The sequence below is a fragment of the Trifolium pratense genome, linkage group LG2 (assembly GCF_020283565.1).
Source record: "Trifolium pratense cultivar HEN17-A07 linkage group LG2, ARS_RC_1.1, whole genome shotgun sequence".
Taxonomy (NCBI): Eukaryota; Viridiplantae; Streptophyta; class Magnoliopsida; order Fabales; family Fabaceae; genus Trifolium; species Trifolium pratense.
The window spans coordinates 3459555-3477083 of NC_060060.1; the positions used below are offsets into that span (position 1 = coordinate 3459555).

The 17529-nt window shown below is 32.8% G+C and overlaps 2 protein-coding genes and 1 long non-coding RNA gene across 6 annotated transcripts; all 3 read left to right on the forward strand.

Annotated features, from left to right (window-relative positions):
- The first annotated feature begins 728 nt into the window (after positions 1 to 728).
- Positions 729 to 2600, forward strand: LOC123908443 (7-deoxyloganetin glucosyltransferase-like). Its single transcript, XM_045959081.1, has 2 exons — positions 729 to 1475; positions 1576 to 2600. The coding sequence occupies exons 1-2, from the start codon at positions 953 to 955 to the stop codon at positions 2505 to 2507; spliced, it is 1455 nt and encodes a 484-aa protein (XP_045815037.1). The 5' UTR covers positions 729 to 952; the 3' UTR covers positions 2508 to 2600.
- A 6385-nt stretch (positions 2601 to 8985) lies between these two features.
- LOC123911010 (7-deoxyloganetin glucosyltransferase-like) lies at positions 8986 to 11476 on the forward strand. Its single transcript, XM_045962321.1, has 2 exons — positions 8986 to 9522; positions 10465 to 11476. The coding sequence occupies exons 1-2, from the start codon at positions 9009 to 9011 to the stop codon at positions 11394 to 11396; spliced, it is 1446 nt and encodes a 481-aa protein (XP_045818277.1). The 5' UTR covers positions 8986 to 9008; the 3' UTR covers positions 11397 to 11476.
- Positions 11477 to 12566: 1090 nt separating this feature from the next.
- Positions 12567 to 17283, forward strand: LOC123911011. Of its 4 annotated transcripts, none has more exons than XR_006810365.1 (7): positions 12567 to 12919; positions 13019 to 13067; positions 13155 to 13280; positions 13962 to 14457; positions 15821 to 15939; positions 16377 to 16457; positions 16902 to 17283. It is a non-coding gene; the product is annotated as an uncharacterized LOC123911011 (long non-coding RNA). The 4 variants fall into 4 exon arrangements; XR_006810366.1 differs by having other exon boundaries at positions 13962 to 14085; positions 14421 to 14457; positions 16377 to 17266; XR_006810364.1 differs by having other exon boundaries at positions 16377 to 17266.
- Positions 17284 to 17529: the final 246 nt, after the last annotated feature.

Below are 17529 nucleotides of genomic sequence, written 5' to 3' on the forward strand. Positions count from 1 at the left end.
ATTAAGACCTTATTATTATTTACCTACTTTAACTTTATCGATGTATAATTCTGGAGCTAAGATCTTTCTATGATGGGCCCATGTTAAAATACCATCACCCAACAAAGGCCTAAAAAGTTTCTTGGGGGTTAGGTTGCTTCATCCATCTCCTTCGATAACAACTGAATACTCTTATGCTTCATTTCATGGTCTAAAGTAAAAGACTACCTAACATACACAAACTTTTTGTCCATTTGTCTGCCATTTCTGATGCATTAAAGCTCCTAGGTGCCTTGTTAAAGGTGGGTTTAGTATTCTCTATTTGCACATGTGTATCGTTATTTATCATAGGTATTTGCACAAACTTTTTGAACATGTGATTGGTGCTCAACTTAGTGGTCCAAAATTTTGAAAATAATTGAAGCAGACAAACTAACATGTTAGTGTTGTTAACCCACTTGGGGTTGGTCGAGTGGTGTTGGCTTGGGCCCTTGGAGTATGCTCCTCTTAAGGTCTCAGGTTCGATTCCCATTGGTGCCAATTTCGGTGGGCTAAGTCCATACAGAGCAAAAAAACTCTGGCTTTAAATGGGGCCCCCGCAAGTGGGCGGTGGGATTGGTCCCCTTGGATTAGTCGGTCCTAAGGCCGGATACCAAGTTTTCAAAAAAAAAAAAAAAAAACATGTTAGTGTTGTTTGCGTACCTAGATTCTATGCAATCGAAAAATGCTGCAGACATGTAGTCAGTAGGTTTCTTAGAATTTTATATTAAACAAAATAAAAAAATGTCTTAAAATTTAAACCGTCTGATCTTAATGAATTGCTGACTGTATGCAGTCCGACTGCATTCAATCCAATTTCGTTGTCTGCACGGCGAACGCTAGTCTCTACTCTATAAAAGGGAAGGCTTAATATACTCGTTTTTCAAGAACATACATAACTTAGATATCATACACATTTGAAACTTAAACAAAGATGAGTTACATTGCTGAGAAAAAGCCACATGCTGTGGTGATTCCATATCCAGTTCAAGGCCATATCAATCCATTATTCAAACTAGCAAAACTTCTTCACCTTAGAGGCTTTCACATAACTTTTGTTAACACCGAATACAATCACAAACGCTTGCTCAAATCGAGGGGTCAAAAAGCCTTAGCTAGTTTAACTGATTTTATCTTTGAGACTATTCCAGATGGTTTACCTCCAATGGAAGGTAATGGTGATGTTAGTCAAGACATACCATCTCTTTGTCAATCAGTGAGAAGGAATTTCTATCAACCCTTTTGTGAACTTCTTGCTAGACTTAAAGATTCTGCCATTTCTGGTCATATCCCACCAGTTACATGCTTAGTTTCTGACTGTTACATGTCATTTACCTTGCAAGTTGCTCAAGAACTGGCACTCCCAATTCTTTTTTGTGCCCCTGGTAGTGCAAGTTTCTTCTTGTCTACTTTGCACTTTCGTACGCTATTAGACAAAGGTCTAATTCCACTCAAAGGTAACAATTTGTTATCATTCTTTCTCCATCATTCTTTCTTCATTCTATAGTTTTTGTTTTCGACGTTTGTTATTATTGACTTCGATATTTGTACATGTAGATGAGAGTTATCTGACAAGTGGATATTTAGACAACAAAGTAGATTGTATTCCAGGTATGAAAGACTTTCGGTTGAAGGACCTTCCTGACTTCATAAGGACAACAAATCCTAATGATTCCATGGTAGAATTTCTCATTGAAGCATCAGATAGATTCCACAAAGCCTCTGCTATTGTTTTTAACACTTATAATGAGCTTGAGAGTGATGTAATGAATGCACTCTATTCTATGTTCCCTTCTTTATATACCATTGGCCCTTTATCTTCATTTTTAAATCAAACTCCACAGAATAATTTGGCTTCTTTAGGTTCCAATCTATGGAAAGAAGATACCAAGTGTCTCGAATGGCTTGAATCCAAGGAACCTGGGTCAGTTGTTTATGTGAATTTCGGCAGCATTTCAGTTATGACTCCAGAACAATTACTAGAGTTTGCTTGGGGTTTGGCCAATAGCATGAAAACCTTTTTGTGGATCATTAGGCCCGACCTTGTCATTGGTGGCTCGTTTATTTTGTCATCCGAGTTTGAGAATGAAATTTCAGATAGAGGCCAAATTGCAAGTTGGTGTCCGCAAGAGCAAGTACTAAACCACCCTTCAATTGGTGGATTCTTGACTCATTGTGGATGGAACTCAACCATTGAAAGCATATGTGCTGGAGTTCCAATGTTGTGTTGGCCGTTCTTTGCCGATCAACCAACAAACTGTAGATATATATGCAACGAGTGGGAGATTGGAATGGAAATCGATACTAATGTGAAGAGGGAGGAGGTGGAGAAGCTAATCAATGAATTGATTGTCGGAGAGAAAGGAAAGAAGATGAGGCAAAAGGCCATGGAGTTGAAGAAGAAGGCAGATGAGAACACTAGTCCAGGTTGTTGTTCATACATGAACTTGGACAAAGTTATTAAGGAGGTCTTGCTTAAACAATATTAGATGAAAGTCCTTTATTTTAAAAAATGTAGTTGTGTGTTTATCCATCTCTTGAATTTGTTTGAATGCCAAGCAAAAATGATGCATTTATATTATACATGCTAGTAATGTTTTTTTTTTTTTTTTTTTGACAAACATGCTAGTAATGTTTGTAATCCATATAAATATGATTTTTTATTTGAGTTCAATATAAATAATGATACATATAAATGTATGGATATCATTTGTTAATCTTATTTGTTTCATTACTTATTTAGTAGTAACAATTATTATGATCTACCCTAAATTAACAACATATTTTCTACAATTTTGTAATGTTCTAATTTTGATTTTTTTTCTTTCCCTTCACATGATAAGCACTATACCTAAAGTTTTTAGAATTTGTCTTTCAACTCTAGAATCTTACTCAAGCACTCAACCTTAGAGAGAAACAAATGAAAGAGTAGTAGAAATTTAGAGAGAAGGGAGAGATAATGTGGAATTAAAGACGGATTTAGACCGCCGCAAAAATAAGACCGTTGGCGTTACTGGCGGCCTAAACCGCTGCAAATTACAAAGGAATAATTCTGTGATCATTGGACCTCCTTTGCTGCGGCTTTTCGAACTTTCAACTTTCCCGCCTAAAGTTTCTGGCAGTTTCCAAACCGCCGCTTACCTACAATGCTATTTCCGGCAGATTTAAGCCGCCGCAAATTTCCCTTTTCAAATTTTCAAGTCCAGCCTCTTTTTCCGACGGCTATAAACCGGCACAATTTCACCAGTTTCGCATCTCTGTCCGCCTTCTCTGCCAAAGATAATTTCATTGTCCTAATGTCTTGGTTTCATTATTTCACTTTTTCTTTTCACGTTGAAAAAATGGTTGAGTTGAAGTGATTTTTGTATGGTGTTGTTTTTTTCTTTGTTTTGATGTGCCTTATTGTACAGTGCTTTGCTTCGACCAAACTTTATTGTACCGTGTTTGTTTTCTGTTTGATAAAATGCTTCAACCAAACTTCATTGTACAAAGCTTGTTTGCTGTTTGATAAAAGGCTTCAACCAAACTACATTGTACAAAGCTTATTAATGTCTTGTAACAGGAAATAAGTACAAAGCTTGTTTGCTGTTTGATAAAAGGCTTCAACCAAACATAATGAGATTGATAGTGCACTTTCGTAATTATTTTGAAATTTTGACAAATTTTTTTTGGATGGCTATTATCTCTGTATAAGAGATTATCTGAGTTTTTAAATGTTATTAAATCCCATATTTGATGTAGTGTATTAGTATTCCCTTTATAAAACCTAATTGAAAAGTGTGGCATATATAGCACAAACACACAACATATGACACAAAATCATAACAACGACAGCATGTGTAAAACAAAGATAAACAAACAAACCATGTTTTCTCAAATCCAACATCATGGGTTTTTTGTTTTAACTTAAGGCGAGCATTGTTTCACTAATAAATACTATATATTTTTAAGTTATTTTTTTTATCTACTCTTATAAAACTAAACTTTATAGCGTTGATGACACCAAAGTCATTTATTGGATCTGCACTAGATCAAATTTAATTCTTCAACCTGAAACAAATAAACACCGCACCAAAAAACAAAATCAAAATAGAATGCACTAAGATGGGAAAACAATACACCTCACCATGACTGGAAATTAAAACAAACAACGTAGCACTATAAGATGACGAAATCACAAAAATAAGACCACACTTTTTAACTATAATAAAATGAAAAAACTATTTAGATGGATGATTCTAGATTTAGGCCGTGAATCATCCTCTAAAATCATTTGGCATAGAGTTTGATCCCTCACCAAAGAAGAGGTAAATATTTCTATTGAATCACAATTACATATATCTTTAAAGATTTTTTTTTTTTTTTTTGCATTGACAAAAAGAAATATCTTAATTTAACAAAAAGAAAGAGAGAATTAATTAAATTCCTTCCTATTTTTTCTATTCGTACACAGCTTAATTACAAATTCACCCAAATTTTCACTTTCCTCTTCTCTTACTCTTCTTTACACCTTACTTTTTGTTTTTTCCTACCAAATTATTTTCTAGTCCAAACAATGGCACGTTAGGAGGAACTCTTAATTTGTTATGTGTTTGGATAAGGACTTAAACTGGTGATACTAATGCTGGTGGTCATTTTAGTGGTCCAACATTTTGTTTCATTTTATGATTTATTTATATCTTTATTATCATTTTATAATTTCTATTATTTTATCGAGAAATTAAAACGGCGAGTTAGACTCAACTCAACCATACAAAACGAGCTTGTAAGATGATGATTGCCTCTTACTTATGAACTCATGTCCAGACCAACTCACATCTGATGTAAGACAGCTTCATAACAGTCAGCACACTGGTCTCTATAAAAGCAAAGGCTGATATACCTTATTTTCAAGCACATACATACATTAACAATTTTTTTATCATACACATTGTATGTTTAAACCGAGATGAGTTACATTGCAAATGATTCCTTGGTGAGTTAAATTTGTCATTGAAATGGCCGGTAAATTCAACAAAGCCTCTGCTAGCTGTTGTTTTGAACACTTATAATGAGCTTGAGAGTGATGTAATGAATGAGCTATATATTCTATGTTCCCTTCTGTATATACCATTGGACCTTTATCTTCATTTTTAAATCAAACTCCACATGATCATTTGGCTTCTTTAGGTTCCAATCTTTTGACAGAAGATACCAAGTGTCTCGAATGGCTTGAATCCAAGGAACCTGGATAGGTTGTATATGTAAATTAATTAAACGATGACTTGAAGCATTTTACATTAAATAAATAATCGCTTAAAGTTATTTTTTGTCCTAAAATATTTATTTATGATAAAATGGATTAAAATGTATACGTTAAAATAAAAGAAAAGGGGAGTGTAATTCAAACTTATTTCAAAGGATAAAATATTTTTTCGTCACTATAAACTTATTTTCAATTCATAAATGATTTTTTGTTTTTAACTAAGGAAATCATATCTCATAAATTACACCAAACCTTTTCTATAACCGGATGTGGCCATAACGGTGGAAATATATTCACAACAGGATCGATGCCGATTATTTCCACGTCCTCCTCCTCTACCACCTCATTGATAAGAATTTGAGACAAGTGCAGTAAAGTCAACCGGCACATTGAGAGAAACAACAATTGGAGTAGCGGCTGGAGTAGGAGCTGAGAGACGCAGTAGCTACTTGCAAACAGTGTCATATGAGGGGACAGTAGCACTAGACAAAATTTGATTGCGAACTGAGTCAACGTCTGGTGGGTCGCACTGAAACCAGGCCAAACTGGTGATAGCACACTAGGAAGAACCACTACTGATACCATATTGAATATGCAAATTCTGTGTGTATCTCACTCAGATCACATACCGTGTGTATTTATATTGTAGATGCAATAAATTCATTGGTTGCAATTAGCTCCGACATGGGCCGAAGAAGGAAATGTTCAGGTTAATGAGAAATTGAAAAAGTGACATCACCCATGTGTTACTGTGTTGTTTTTATTAATAAAAATGATAGAAAAATGGGTATAGAGTAACAGTGTGGTAGTAGTTGTCAAGAAAGTAGTTCTAATAACATTTCTGTTTTTTTTTTTTTCTTTCACCACTAGTTTAATCCGGTTCGGGAATCAGTTCTGGCATCAAGTGGTTTCAGCCCTCTCCTGATCGCAGTTGCGGGGGATTGAACCGCGGTCCTCACTACCAAGTTCGGCGCCAATCACCACTGAACCGATTGACGACCGCTATATAATGATTCATTCTGGTACAAATAATAAAATAGTATGTAATTAGTTAGAAGCGCTTAAAAACTGTGTGTTTAAGAATTAATAGACCCTTGGCATCTTAAAATGCATGGTGAGTGGAAACTGCTTTGGAAAATTCACTCTCCACCGCGTGTTAAAAATTCACTCTCGTGCTGATTTGCAGCAGAAGGGGGGTAAATTGCACAATCGGAAAAATAAGCATAGAGAAAATTAAAAAATATAATCACAACATAAGAATATAACGTGAAAACTTCAAAATTGAAGAAAAATCACGGTTGTTGTCTAGACCGACAATCAGATAATATCAATATATGAAAATTATTACAATACATAGACTACTTTCAACCTTCCCAAGACCTCCAATACACTCACACTCTCCAAAACAAATACCTAACTAAATCTCACAACAACTCATAAAAAGTCAGATATAAGGGTTAAAGTGTTAATGGTGGATGTAAAAACAAATAACTTAGGTTCAATATATAGCATTGGTTTCCCCATGCTTCATCACTCTAAGCGATCGATGTGGGGCTTCTTCAATAGCAAATTTTTAACCCCCCCTTCTTTATTTAAGAAACTGGACGATGTGGGATTTAACAATCAACCTCAACAATCTCCACCTTGATTGTAAGAGTTTCATCTTCTGCTTTCATTGTCTATACCAACAATCATACTCCACGATAAATAGTATACTTCACTTGAAACTAAATTATCCCAAAAAGTAAACAATCTCAAGAATTCAACATCCCGAAAACCAATTGTGCACTATGTAATAACAATGTGTTTTTCAATTGTCATTTGTCAGTGTACTAGGAATTAATATATGAAGCATGTGTAGCTTTCATCCTTTAATTTTTTCTGATGCATCAGAATTAGTTTTCTATCTACTGCAGCAACTGAATGTAGATGGTGCATGTCTCTTGACTGGCGGGCTGTGTAAGCTACCAAAGCTCGTACTGTTGTGGACCAACATACTGAACCGGTTCATAAATAGAAAAGGGCGGGTGAAATGCAACATTAATGATGTGTCCTTCTCGATGGTCTATAATCGAATTAATATTGGCATTTGTGTTAGAGACGAGTTTGGTGCCTATGTTTTGAGCAATTCACTCTATTATATGATGTGAAAATTGGTGAAGCTCTAAGACTACTTTTTACTCTTAAGTGTGTGCACGAATTAAACTTGAGCAATGTGGATTTTGAGCACGATTCAAAGATAGTGGTGGATAAATTCTACTCCAATAAGATTGATGACACAAAGCTAGGGGATATTATGTCACACTATAAACGACTCTTGTCTTTTTTTTTTTTTTTTAATAACAATTCTAGTGTAGAATTTATTTATTTTTGGTACATATTCTAGTGTTAAATTTATTCGGCGACAGGCGACAAACAAATGAAGTAACTAATAGATTAATAAAGTTGGCCTCATATTTAGCAAGTCCCAAATTTATGGTTGAAATATCCTATTATATTGAACGCCTATTGACTAATGATATGTTATAAGTGTGTTTTCCTCAACAACAAAAACTAATAAAATAGTTCAAAGGTCAATGAAAGAATATTGAAAGGGTGAATTTTATGAAGGAAAAATCTCATTTATAGAAAAGTAATTTAAAATATAGGTTTAACTATATATTTGGTCACTTACGTTTATTTTATGTTTCAATTTGGTTCCTTACGTTTAAAAAGTATCAATTTGGTCTCTTACGTTTATTTTAGGTTTCAAGTTAGTCCTTTCCGTTAGTTTTGTCACTAATACCGTTTGAACAGTACACGTGTCAGTGTGTCCAAGTGTCACGTGTCAGTCCACATATGCAAATTGGCTGCCACATTTGACAAAATTGATGGAAAGAATTAACTTGAAACCTAAAATAAACGTAAGGGACCAAATTGAGACTTTTTAAACGTACGTAAGAGACCAAATTGAAACCTAAAATAAACTTAAAGGACCAAATGTGTAGTTAAATTTGAAATAGAAAATACTATTTTCAATTCTTTTTTAAAAAAAAATAAGGATATCATATCTCATAAATTACACCAAACCTTATCTATAACTGAAGATACTATCATATATTTTATATCTAATTTATCTTATTTTAGGTAGAAAAGTTTTTTAATATAATACTTTTTTGACCTATTTTTAATATAATATCAAATAAATAAATAAAATATATTATTAGTCAATTAGTACATATTATATTTGAGGTATTTTAGATTTCCTAAAGTAACTGTTTTTTTTTGTTTAGTATATTACAATGTTACTCCTTAACTATTAACTCAATTAGCTTAACTAGTTGAGCTATCCATTTCACCCTTAAAGTAAATTGTGTTGACATGTTAGCTATCCGATTTGAATCGGTGGTTGATATTGATTGGTGATAGTTTAATCTCAACCGTTTCATCTACAATGAATGGTTCTGATTTAAAATAGTGAGAAACTTTGTGGAAAAAAATCGTAGCAGATTTGGATCTGTATTTTAGTAAAACAATATATTAGACACACACTTTAACATTGCACAAGAATTTTTTATTTTTTTTAGATAAGTTAAGAGCATTATGAGATATCATAGTGACTAGTAGAGATCATGAAATAAAGATAAATTAGTAAATATTATATTTGACTAAAGAATGATGTTTGACTAAAGATTGATACTTTAATCAAATATGGGACTTATAAATTAGATACAGACACTTTAACATTGCACAAGAAAAATCAAATATGGGTAATTTAGCAGAAACAAAGCCACATGCAGTGCTGGTTCCATTTCCATCTCAAGGTCATATCAATGCATTGTTCCAACTAGCAAAACTTCTTTACCTTAGAGGCTTTCACATAACCTTTGTTAACACTGAATACAATCACAAACGATGGCTCAAATCAAGAGATTCTAATTCTCTTGATGGCTTTAACTTTGAGACCATACCAGATGGTCTAACACCACTAGAAGGTAATGGTGATGTTACTCAGGATGTAGTCTCTCTTTGTCAATCAATAAGAAAGAACTTTCTTCATCCCTTTGGTGAACTTCTTACAAAACTTCATGACTCCGCCGTTGCTGGTGTTACACCACCAGTCACTTGTTTAGTTTCTGATTGTTTCATGCCATTTGCCATACAAGCTGCTGAAGAACATGCACTCCCAACCATTATCTTTAACCCATGCAATGCATGTACATTTTTAACCTCTTTGCACATTCGTACGTTGTTGGAGAAAGGTCTAATACCACTCAAAGGTAACCATTATCTTTTCACATTCGTACCTTTTTATGAATTTTTATTTATTTTTATCTACTCAATAAATTTTTTAATATGATAGTTGAATTGATAAAAAAAAAAGGTAACTTTACTAGTAATGCTGTGAAATGCCAAATACTCCTCGAAATTTCAAAATTCGTCAAATACGCTTTGAAATTTTGAAATAAGCAAATACTCCCTCGAAATTGTAAAATGTCAATCAAATTGCCCCTGTTCCGTTAACTCCGTCGATTTTGATGATGTGTCTGTTACCTGCATACGTGTCACGTCACATGAAGGGTGTAATTGATCAGGATGCACATCACTGAAGGGTAATTGACTAAGTATGCGTTTGATCTGCTAAAAAATAAGGGACTGCACAAGACAACTTTTGCTGTACTGTGTTTGATTTTAAATATGTTCCTGGTACTGGACAAACTGGGGGCTAAGGGACACGAGAAAAACTGAAATTTTTGTCCCCCACAGAACCACAAGACAACTTTTTGTCCTCAGCACAATTTGTTTAAACTACCAAAATAACCTTTTGCCCACCAAACATTGTACGACACAAAGTTTGTTTAATACTTTAAATGTTTGCACTGTACCGTTATGTCTTGTAGTGTGTTGTACTGTTCAGTCCGGTATTTATATTTTGCAGATCAAACGGACCCTTAACCAGGGGGCTAATTAGCTCACTGGTTTTGCAAATTTTAGCCAATTACCTCATGTGACAAATTCAGGGGATAATTTGATTGACGTTTTACAATTTCAGAGGTATTTGCCTATTTCCAAATTTCGGGGGGGTATTTGACAAATTTTGAAATTTCAAGGGGTATTTAACATTTGACTCCAAGTAAGTGTCAGGGAAATAAATTGATCTCTCCTCTCTCTTTATACATATATATGAAGCTTGCCATTAACTTTTATAATTGTGTAAGCAGATGAGAGTTATCTGACAAATGGATATTTAGACAACAAAGTAGATTGTATTCCAGGATTAAAGAACTTTCGACTGAAGGATTTGTTAGACGTAGTAAGGACAACAGATCCAAATGATTCTCAGGTAGAATTTGTCATTGAAGCAGCAGATACATTTCACAGAGCCTCAGCTATTGTTTTCAACACTTATAATGAGCTTGAGAGTGATGTAATGAATGAGCTCTATTCAATGTTCCCCTCTTTATATACCATTGGCCCTTTATCCTCCTTTTTAAATCAAACTCCACAAAATAATTTGGAATCTTTAGGTTCCAATCTTTGGAAAGAAGATACCAAGTGTCTCAAATGGCTTGAATCCAGGGAACCTCGGTCGGTTGTATATGTGAATTTCGGCAGCATTACAGTTATGAATCCAGACCAATTACTAGAGTTTGCTTGGGGTTTGGCAAATAGCATGAAACCCTTTTTGTGGATCATTAGGCCTGATCTTGTCATTGGTGGCTCGTTTATTTTGTCATCCATGTTTGAGAATGAAATTTCAGATAGAGGCCTAATCGCAAGTTGGTGTCCGCAAGAGAAAGTACTAAACCACCCTTCAATTGGTGGATTCTTGACTCATTGCGGATGGAACTCAACGATTGAAAGCATATGTGCTGGAGTTCCAATGTTGTGTTGGCCTTTCTTTGCCGATCAACCAACAAACAGTAGATATATCTGCAACGAATGGGAGATTGGAATAGAAATCGATACTAATGTGAAGAGAGAGGAGGTGGAGAAGCTGATCAATGAATTGATGGCGGGAGAGAAGGCAAAGAAGATGAGGCAAAAGGCCATGGAGTTGAAGAAGAAGGCTGAGGAGAACACTAGTCCAGGTGGTTGTTCATACATGAACTTGGACAAAGTTATTAAGGATGTCTTTATAAAGAGGGTCTAGTTATATTTAAAATGTATGTCATATAACTATGATGCATTATGTTATTTCTGTTCAGTATGGAGAATGACACAAATAATTTTCTAGAATTCATTTAGCGTGTGTTTGGTTCTGCGGCGGAGAGAATTGATTTTGGCAGAATTGATTCTGTAAAATTGATTCTGGCCAAAATTGATTTTAAGCTGAAGTGGTTTATGTTTGGATATATTCATGAAAAAGTGAGTTGAACAAAAAATTTGAGTGTAAAAATTAATTCTAGAATCAGAAGCTACGATTTCTAGCTTCAAGTAGAATCAATTCTGGAGGCAGAATCAATTCTACTTTTGAGAAACCAAACAAGTCAGAATCAATTCTACACGTCCAGAATCAATTCTGGATGCTCCAGAATTGAAACCAAACATACACTTATTAGTCTTAGGTTTTTTTTCTTTCAAACCGCTATATATAATGATTAAATTAAAATCTTCATTCCTGTACATGCACGAAAAAGAAAACACAAATTACAACAATCAGCTAAAAAGTCACAAAAAGAAAAATAAAAAACTAAATAAACAAATGCTTCCCATGAAACTGAAAAGGATCGTGCCACCAAAGAGAAAAACAGTAAACAAAACTTTTATCCTTATAACTTTAAGCCACTGCCTAGTATGAATCTTAATTTGATCCAGGATCCCCTCGATGAATAGCTTCTTGTTACCAAAATGACGATTGTTACGCGCTTATTTAGATCAAAGCAAGCCAACTATTTTTATTTTCTTTTTTGAAAACTCAGTATCTGGCCTTAGAACCGACACAAGCCAACTATTTAAATCAGCCAAATAGTAAATCTATCATTTGGCTTCAATGCTCGCAACTATAACCCACAATATTGTATAACATGGGAATTTGCATCATGTGAAATAAACACCTAACCATTTCAAAACCACAACGCAGACATCTCTAAAACTACACAAATGCAAACCAACAAATAGCAAAAAAAAACAGGTGTCAACCTCTAAGGTTGTCCACATAGGATCTGAACTTTCATGTTTAGACAAAAATTTATCCTAATTTAGGCAATGTTTTCAAAATTGTTGATTGAGGGAAAAAAGTGTGAAGAAATGATCAAAGGACCACAAAATTGGGTCGAAAATGCAAGGCCTGTTGCATTTAGGCCCAAAACAAACGAAAAAAACAAAATGAGCTAGCAAGTAGTGTCACTTTCATTTCTCTTCCCACGTTGCTTTCTCTGTCTCTTTTCTTTTTCCTTCTTCACTAACCCATTTTGGTGAAAAAACCAAAAGCATGTTTTCAAATTTCAAATTCAAAAACTTCAATACAATCTTTATCTTTGTGACTCCTCCTTTCTTTCTTCCATTGCATATACAAGATTCTCTCTCTTTTTTTTTTTTTCATCCCCCATCTCTCTCATAACAACAACTCACGCACAACAACAAAGCTGGTAATCTTCCTCCGTATCAAATCGGCACACCACCATCTCATCCTTTAATATGAAACCAAAAATGCCGACAACGATTGTTTTTCCGGTAACACTCTTAATCTCAGGTTCTTTCATTTTTTAAATCCCTAATTTTCTTCAATTGTATTTGTAACCCTCTTTATCGTTTTTTTCAATTCTGAATTAGAGGCAAAAAAATTGGTCTGAAACCCTAACAAATTAATCACGTCAATCAGGTGAGAGATATCTAAATGTTTTTTTTTTTTGTTTCTGTTATTGTTGTTTCAAATGAATTTTGATTCTATTTTTCTGTTTTCACTTAGATACATGGAGTAACTTTGATTTTGATTTCAAGCAAAATATCAATTGAAGCGGCGATGTATTGAAGTAACTTTGGTGATCTTTGGATTTTCATGAAGGAATGTTCAAAGGGCTTCTCAAAAAACAAGGTAGGTCTTTTGATTTTCTAAATCTAATGTTTAAATATTTTACTATAATAATGATTGTTTTTCTAACTCTATTGATTTCAATATTTGCTTTAATTGGTGTTCCTAATTTGTTTTCTAATTTCATTCAATATTTGCTTTATTGTTTTCTAATTTCCTAATTTGGATTTTTGTGTCAAAAAAAAAAAAAAACTTTCCTTGGATTTCATGAGTTTTGATTATTTGTTTTTTTGTTGAAATTATTATTATTATTATTATTATTATTATTATTATTATTATTATTATTATTATTCATGACTAATTAAATGCATGTTCAAATTGAGATTTCTTCCTTTCATGTATCTAAAGACACAGGTTTATGCAATTTTCACTTTGACCTTGCAGCAAAGTTTGTAGTTACTGGGTTTTTTTTTTTTTTTTTTGTAAATAAGTTTTGATTGTTGGATAACCTCAGTTCCTAATTTTTCTCAATTGATAACAACCTCTTTTTAATTTGATTTCAAATTAACAACTAATATAAAATATCCTATCAATTAGTTGTTACTTATTTTACTTAAGTGGCAACCACTTTAATTAGTTGTTCTTGATGGCAACCACTTTATTATATATCAATGCATACAAAATAAAATCAATTAGCCATTTACCAATCCCTAATTTTATTCCATTCTCTTTTTTCGGCAAAAGACAAGTAACAGTGATTTTGAATACAAGGAAAATCAATTGAAGCTGTAATGGAAGGAACCGCCATCAAGAAGGAAACACCGTCGGATCTGCTATTAGCAAGGACACATAGCAGGAATAAGTTCAAGTGATATTATTATTGTTAATGATTATTTTTTATGGTGTTTTGGTTTGATGGTGTGCTTTGTGATAGTTTTAGTTGATGTTAGTTTTATTGTTCTGATATTTATAAGCCTAAGAAAAATTAAGAACTCTCAATCTCTCATATTTACATGAAAAGAAAAATCTGGTATAAAAAAATGTCAACCAGCTTTGGATTATGAAAAAAGATGTTTCTCATTATTGTGTTTCATTCATTTTCGTATTTCATATCATTATATTTTATTCCTTCAATTTGTAATGATGTTGCTTCCTGCTCTACTTAGATCTTTGCTTTATTTTTTTGTTTTCATGTGCAATCAGAGGTTCTTGCTGCTCATCAAATTGAGGATAAATAAAGGTATGCCATGTTAACAATCAAAACAACTATCCATTTTCTTTCTAACGTGATGAGAATTTGCTTCATATTTTCTCAAGGTTTTTTCGTTCCTTCCTATTTATTTCGAAATATCTTATTTGAATTGAGGGGATGAAGACTATCAAATTGAGGGGTCAAGTTTATGAATTTCCATGGATTAGTTTTTTATGAAACTATATTTATATGAATTAGATTTGCTTCAATTAGTGTAATGAATATGAAAAAATATGATTATTTTTGGAATTTTTTTATTTTTTCCTGGTCAATTTTACAATTTTACTTTAGTTGCATACTTTTTTTTTACTTTATGATTAATTATAGGATAAAGATTTATGAAAACTTTAATCCTTAGATTTCTAGGAATTTTGATTATGATGATGCAAAGTTTATTTCTATCACATGTAAAAGAAGTTGCATAAGATATTTTTCATCAATACTTTCATTGGTTGATTGGTTAGAACAATACTTGAATGAGTTAATTGGTTTGTGTGTTGAAACATAATGCTTTTAATAACACTAAGTAGTGTTGTGCTAATTTGAAGCTCTAATTTTTAACGACCAAAACACCTGTTTTAATGATATTGAATGAAAGGATGCATTTTTTTGGCAGACTTCACGTTTTGACCTTGAACTCCTACTTTTGGTAATTCTTTCACAGTCAAACAAAAAAATTTGGCAAGGCTGAACACACAGTGTTGTGTCACTTTCAACTCTGCTTTTCTTCTTTTCTTTGTGCATCTTGACCATCCCATTTTGGTGAAAAACCAAAAGCTGTTACTTTGCAATCCTATTCTACAAGCTGTGACAAATGTTTTCAAAATTCAAATTTCAAAAATCCCTCCGAAGTTTAAAAAACAATGCTTACCTTTGTGACTCCTCTTTTTCTTCCTTTGTGATTCCTCTTTTGGACAATTTTTTGAATTGACCATTGAGAAACAATTGTTATCGTGTAATGTTGTAATGGGCCATATTTTTCGTAAGCCCAGTTTAATTCCCAACACAAACAAAAAAAATTGGCAAGGTCAGATCATTTTAATTTGCATATATTATAAGGATTCTCCCTCTTTGTTTTTTTTGCCTCCTCCATCTCCAATAATAGGTGAGATGGGGTGCATTTCCATCCTCACTTTGGTTGATTAATGTCTTGAACACAATCAGGTGAGATCTATATAAATTTTTTCCCTGTTCTTGCTTTTATTGTTGAACACAATCAGTTTTATTTCTTTTTTTTATTTTGTATTTAAATGACAACACTGAATGTATTTTTATCTGATTATCTGTGTAAATTCAATTAATCACTCCATGTTTACATTCATTTTTACTTGAATTATGGTTTTTCCTTCAGGTGTCTGCGAAATGTACAAATGTGCTTGGATTGAAGCATTATTTTGGAAGAAGACCTGCTGGTTTACGAGCAAGGAGGCCTTTCATGCCTTCACCATTCTATCCACCACATGCTTACTGGTAAGCTATCATTAGAAGCTAAATAAACTACTTACCTAGAATTTGTTGTTACTTTTGTTTGTCTCTATCATCCATTTTGTAAGTTTTATGTCTTAAAAAGTAAATATGTTACTTTTTGTTTACATGGTGCTTCACATTGTGACTGTGATATTTGAAATTAGTGGATGGATTTGCTTCACATGTGTCTTTGTTGTGCCATAGAAAAAAGGAAAATAACAAAGTCAACAATTCATTTGTTTTGTAGTGATTAATATTAGTATGTTTGCTTGCATCCAGATTCACAACATATGTTGAATTTAGGTCCTTTGAGATATAATTGCAAGTTGCTTCAATTACATTTTATATTGTTATTGTTATTACGAGATTATATGTTTTCTCCTATATTGATTGATATTTTAGTTGTTAGTTTCATTGTTGGGTATATGGCTTGATTGAAGGTTTATGAAAGAATCCTACATCCATATGATATGACAAGATGATCAAGAGAATAGTTGAATGGTTGTTCCATATGCTCATAAGTAAGTAAGATGCATCTTATTTTTTAGTTTACTTTATTGATAGAATAGAGGTTCACCCAATTTATGGTATTTAAGCTTAATGTTATAGAATAATTCATTTTTTAGTATATAATGCTTGATTGAAGGTTTATAGGCTTCAACTGCAATGTAAGATTATAAGATAAATTTTGTGGAATGTTGTAAGGTTGCAAAGAATCTGCCATTTATTTGATGTAAGGCTTATTTTTTTATTTTTTTTGAAGAAGCTAAATCATGTAAGGCTTATTGAAAAGGAATCAAATGTGCTTCTATTTGATCGGGAGTAGTATAATCTCTCATATACCTTACTTTGAAGGGTGTTTGGTAGTCTAAGGTTTTGCTTTTAGTTTTATCATCACCAGCCCATTGTCTTCTGTTATAATTTTGTCATCAACTATTTTTGACATGAGTGTGGAATGGTTGCAGGAAAGATGTAAGATGAAGGGAGGTTACAAAGGGAGATAGCGCCAACACAAATTGTTACAAAACAATGAGATAATTTTGAGGATTATATTTAGTTTTATTATAGTGTGTAGTATTTCTTTGATTTTCCTTTCCATTACTTAATTTCATTTTATTATTACTACTACGTGCAAGAATTATAACTATAGAGGACATTAAGAGCATACCACTAGCCTATTGTTACTCCTACTGTCATGATAGAGATTGTATGGGAACTAGGCATTGAATCTTTTCTAGGCATGTGATCTATTTGTAATCTTTTTAGATATGATTTGTAGCATAACTAAAGTAGTTAATGATTATGTAAATCCAAATATTTTTCAATGATAAAGAAGTTTTTTTTCCATACTTCTCTTTTTATATGTTGCTTTCCCTACAATGTTTTTGGGGATACTTTTAGTGAAAAAAATGAAAGCAAAGTGCTTGCACATTGAAAAACTTATGTAAATTACGGCATAGTTTTTTAAATAGGTGAAGTAGTGTAAAACAAATGAATTAAAATGAATTAAAACAAGAGACATATTAGTTTTGTGTTGTATATATAATTTTTTCAAAAAATTGGTATAAAAAGATGTGAAAAAGCTTTGATTTT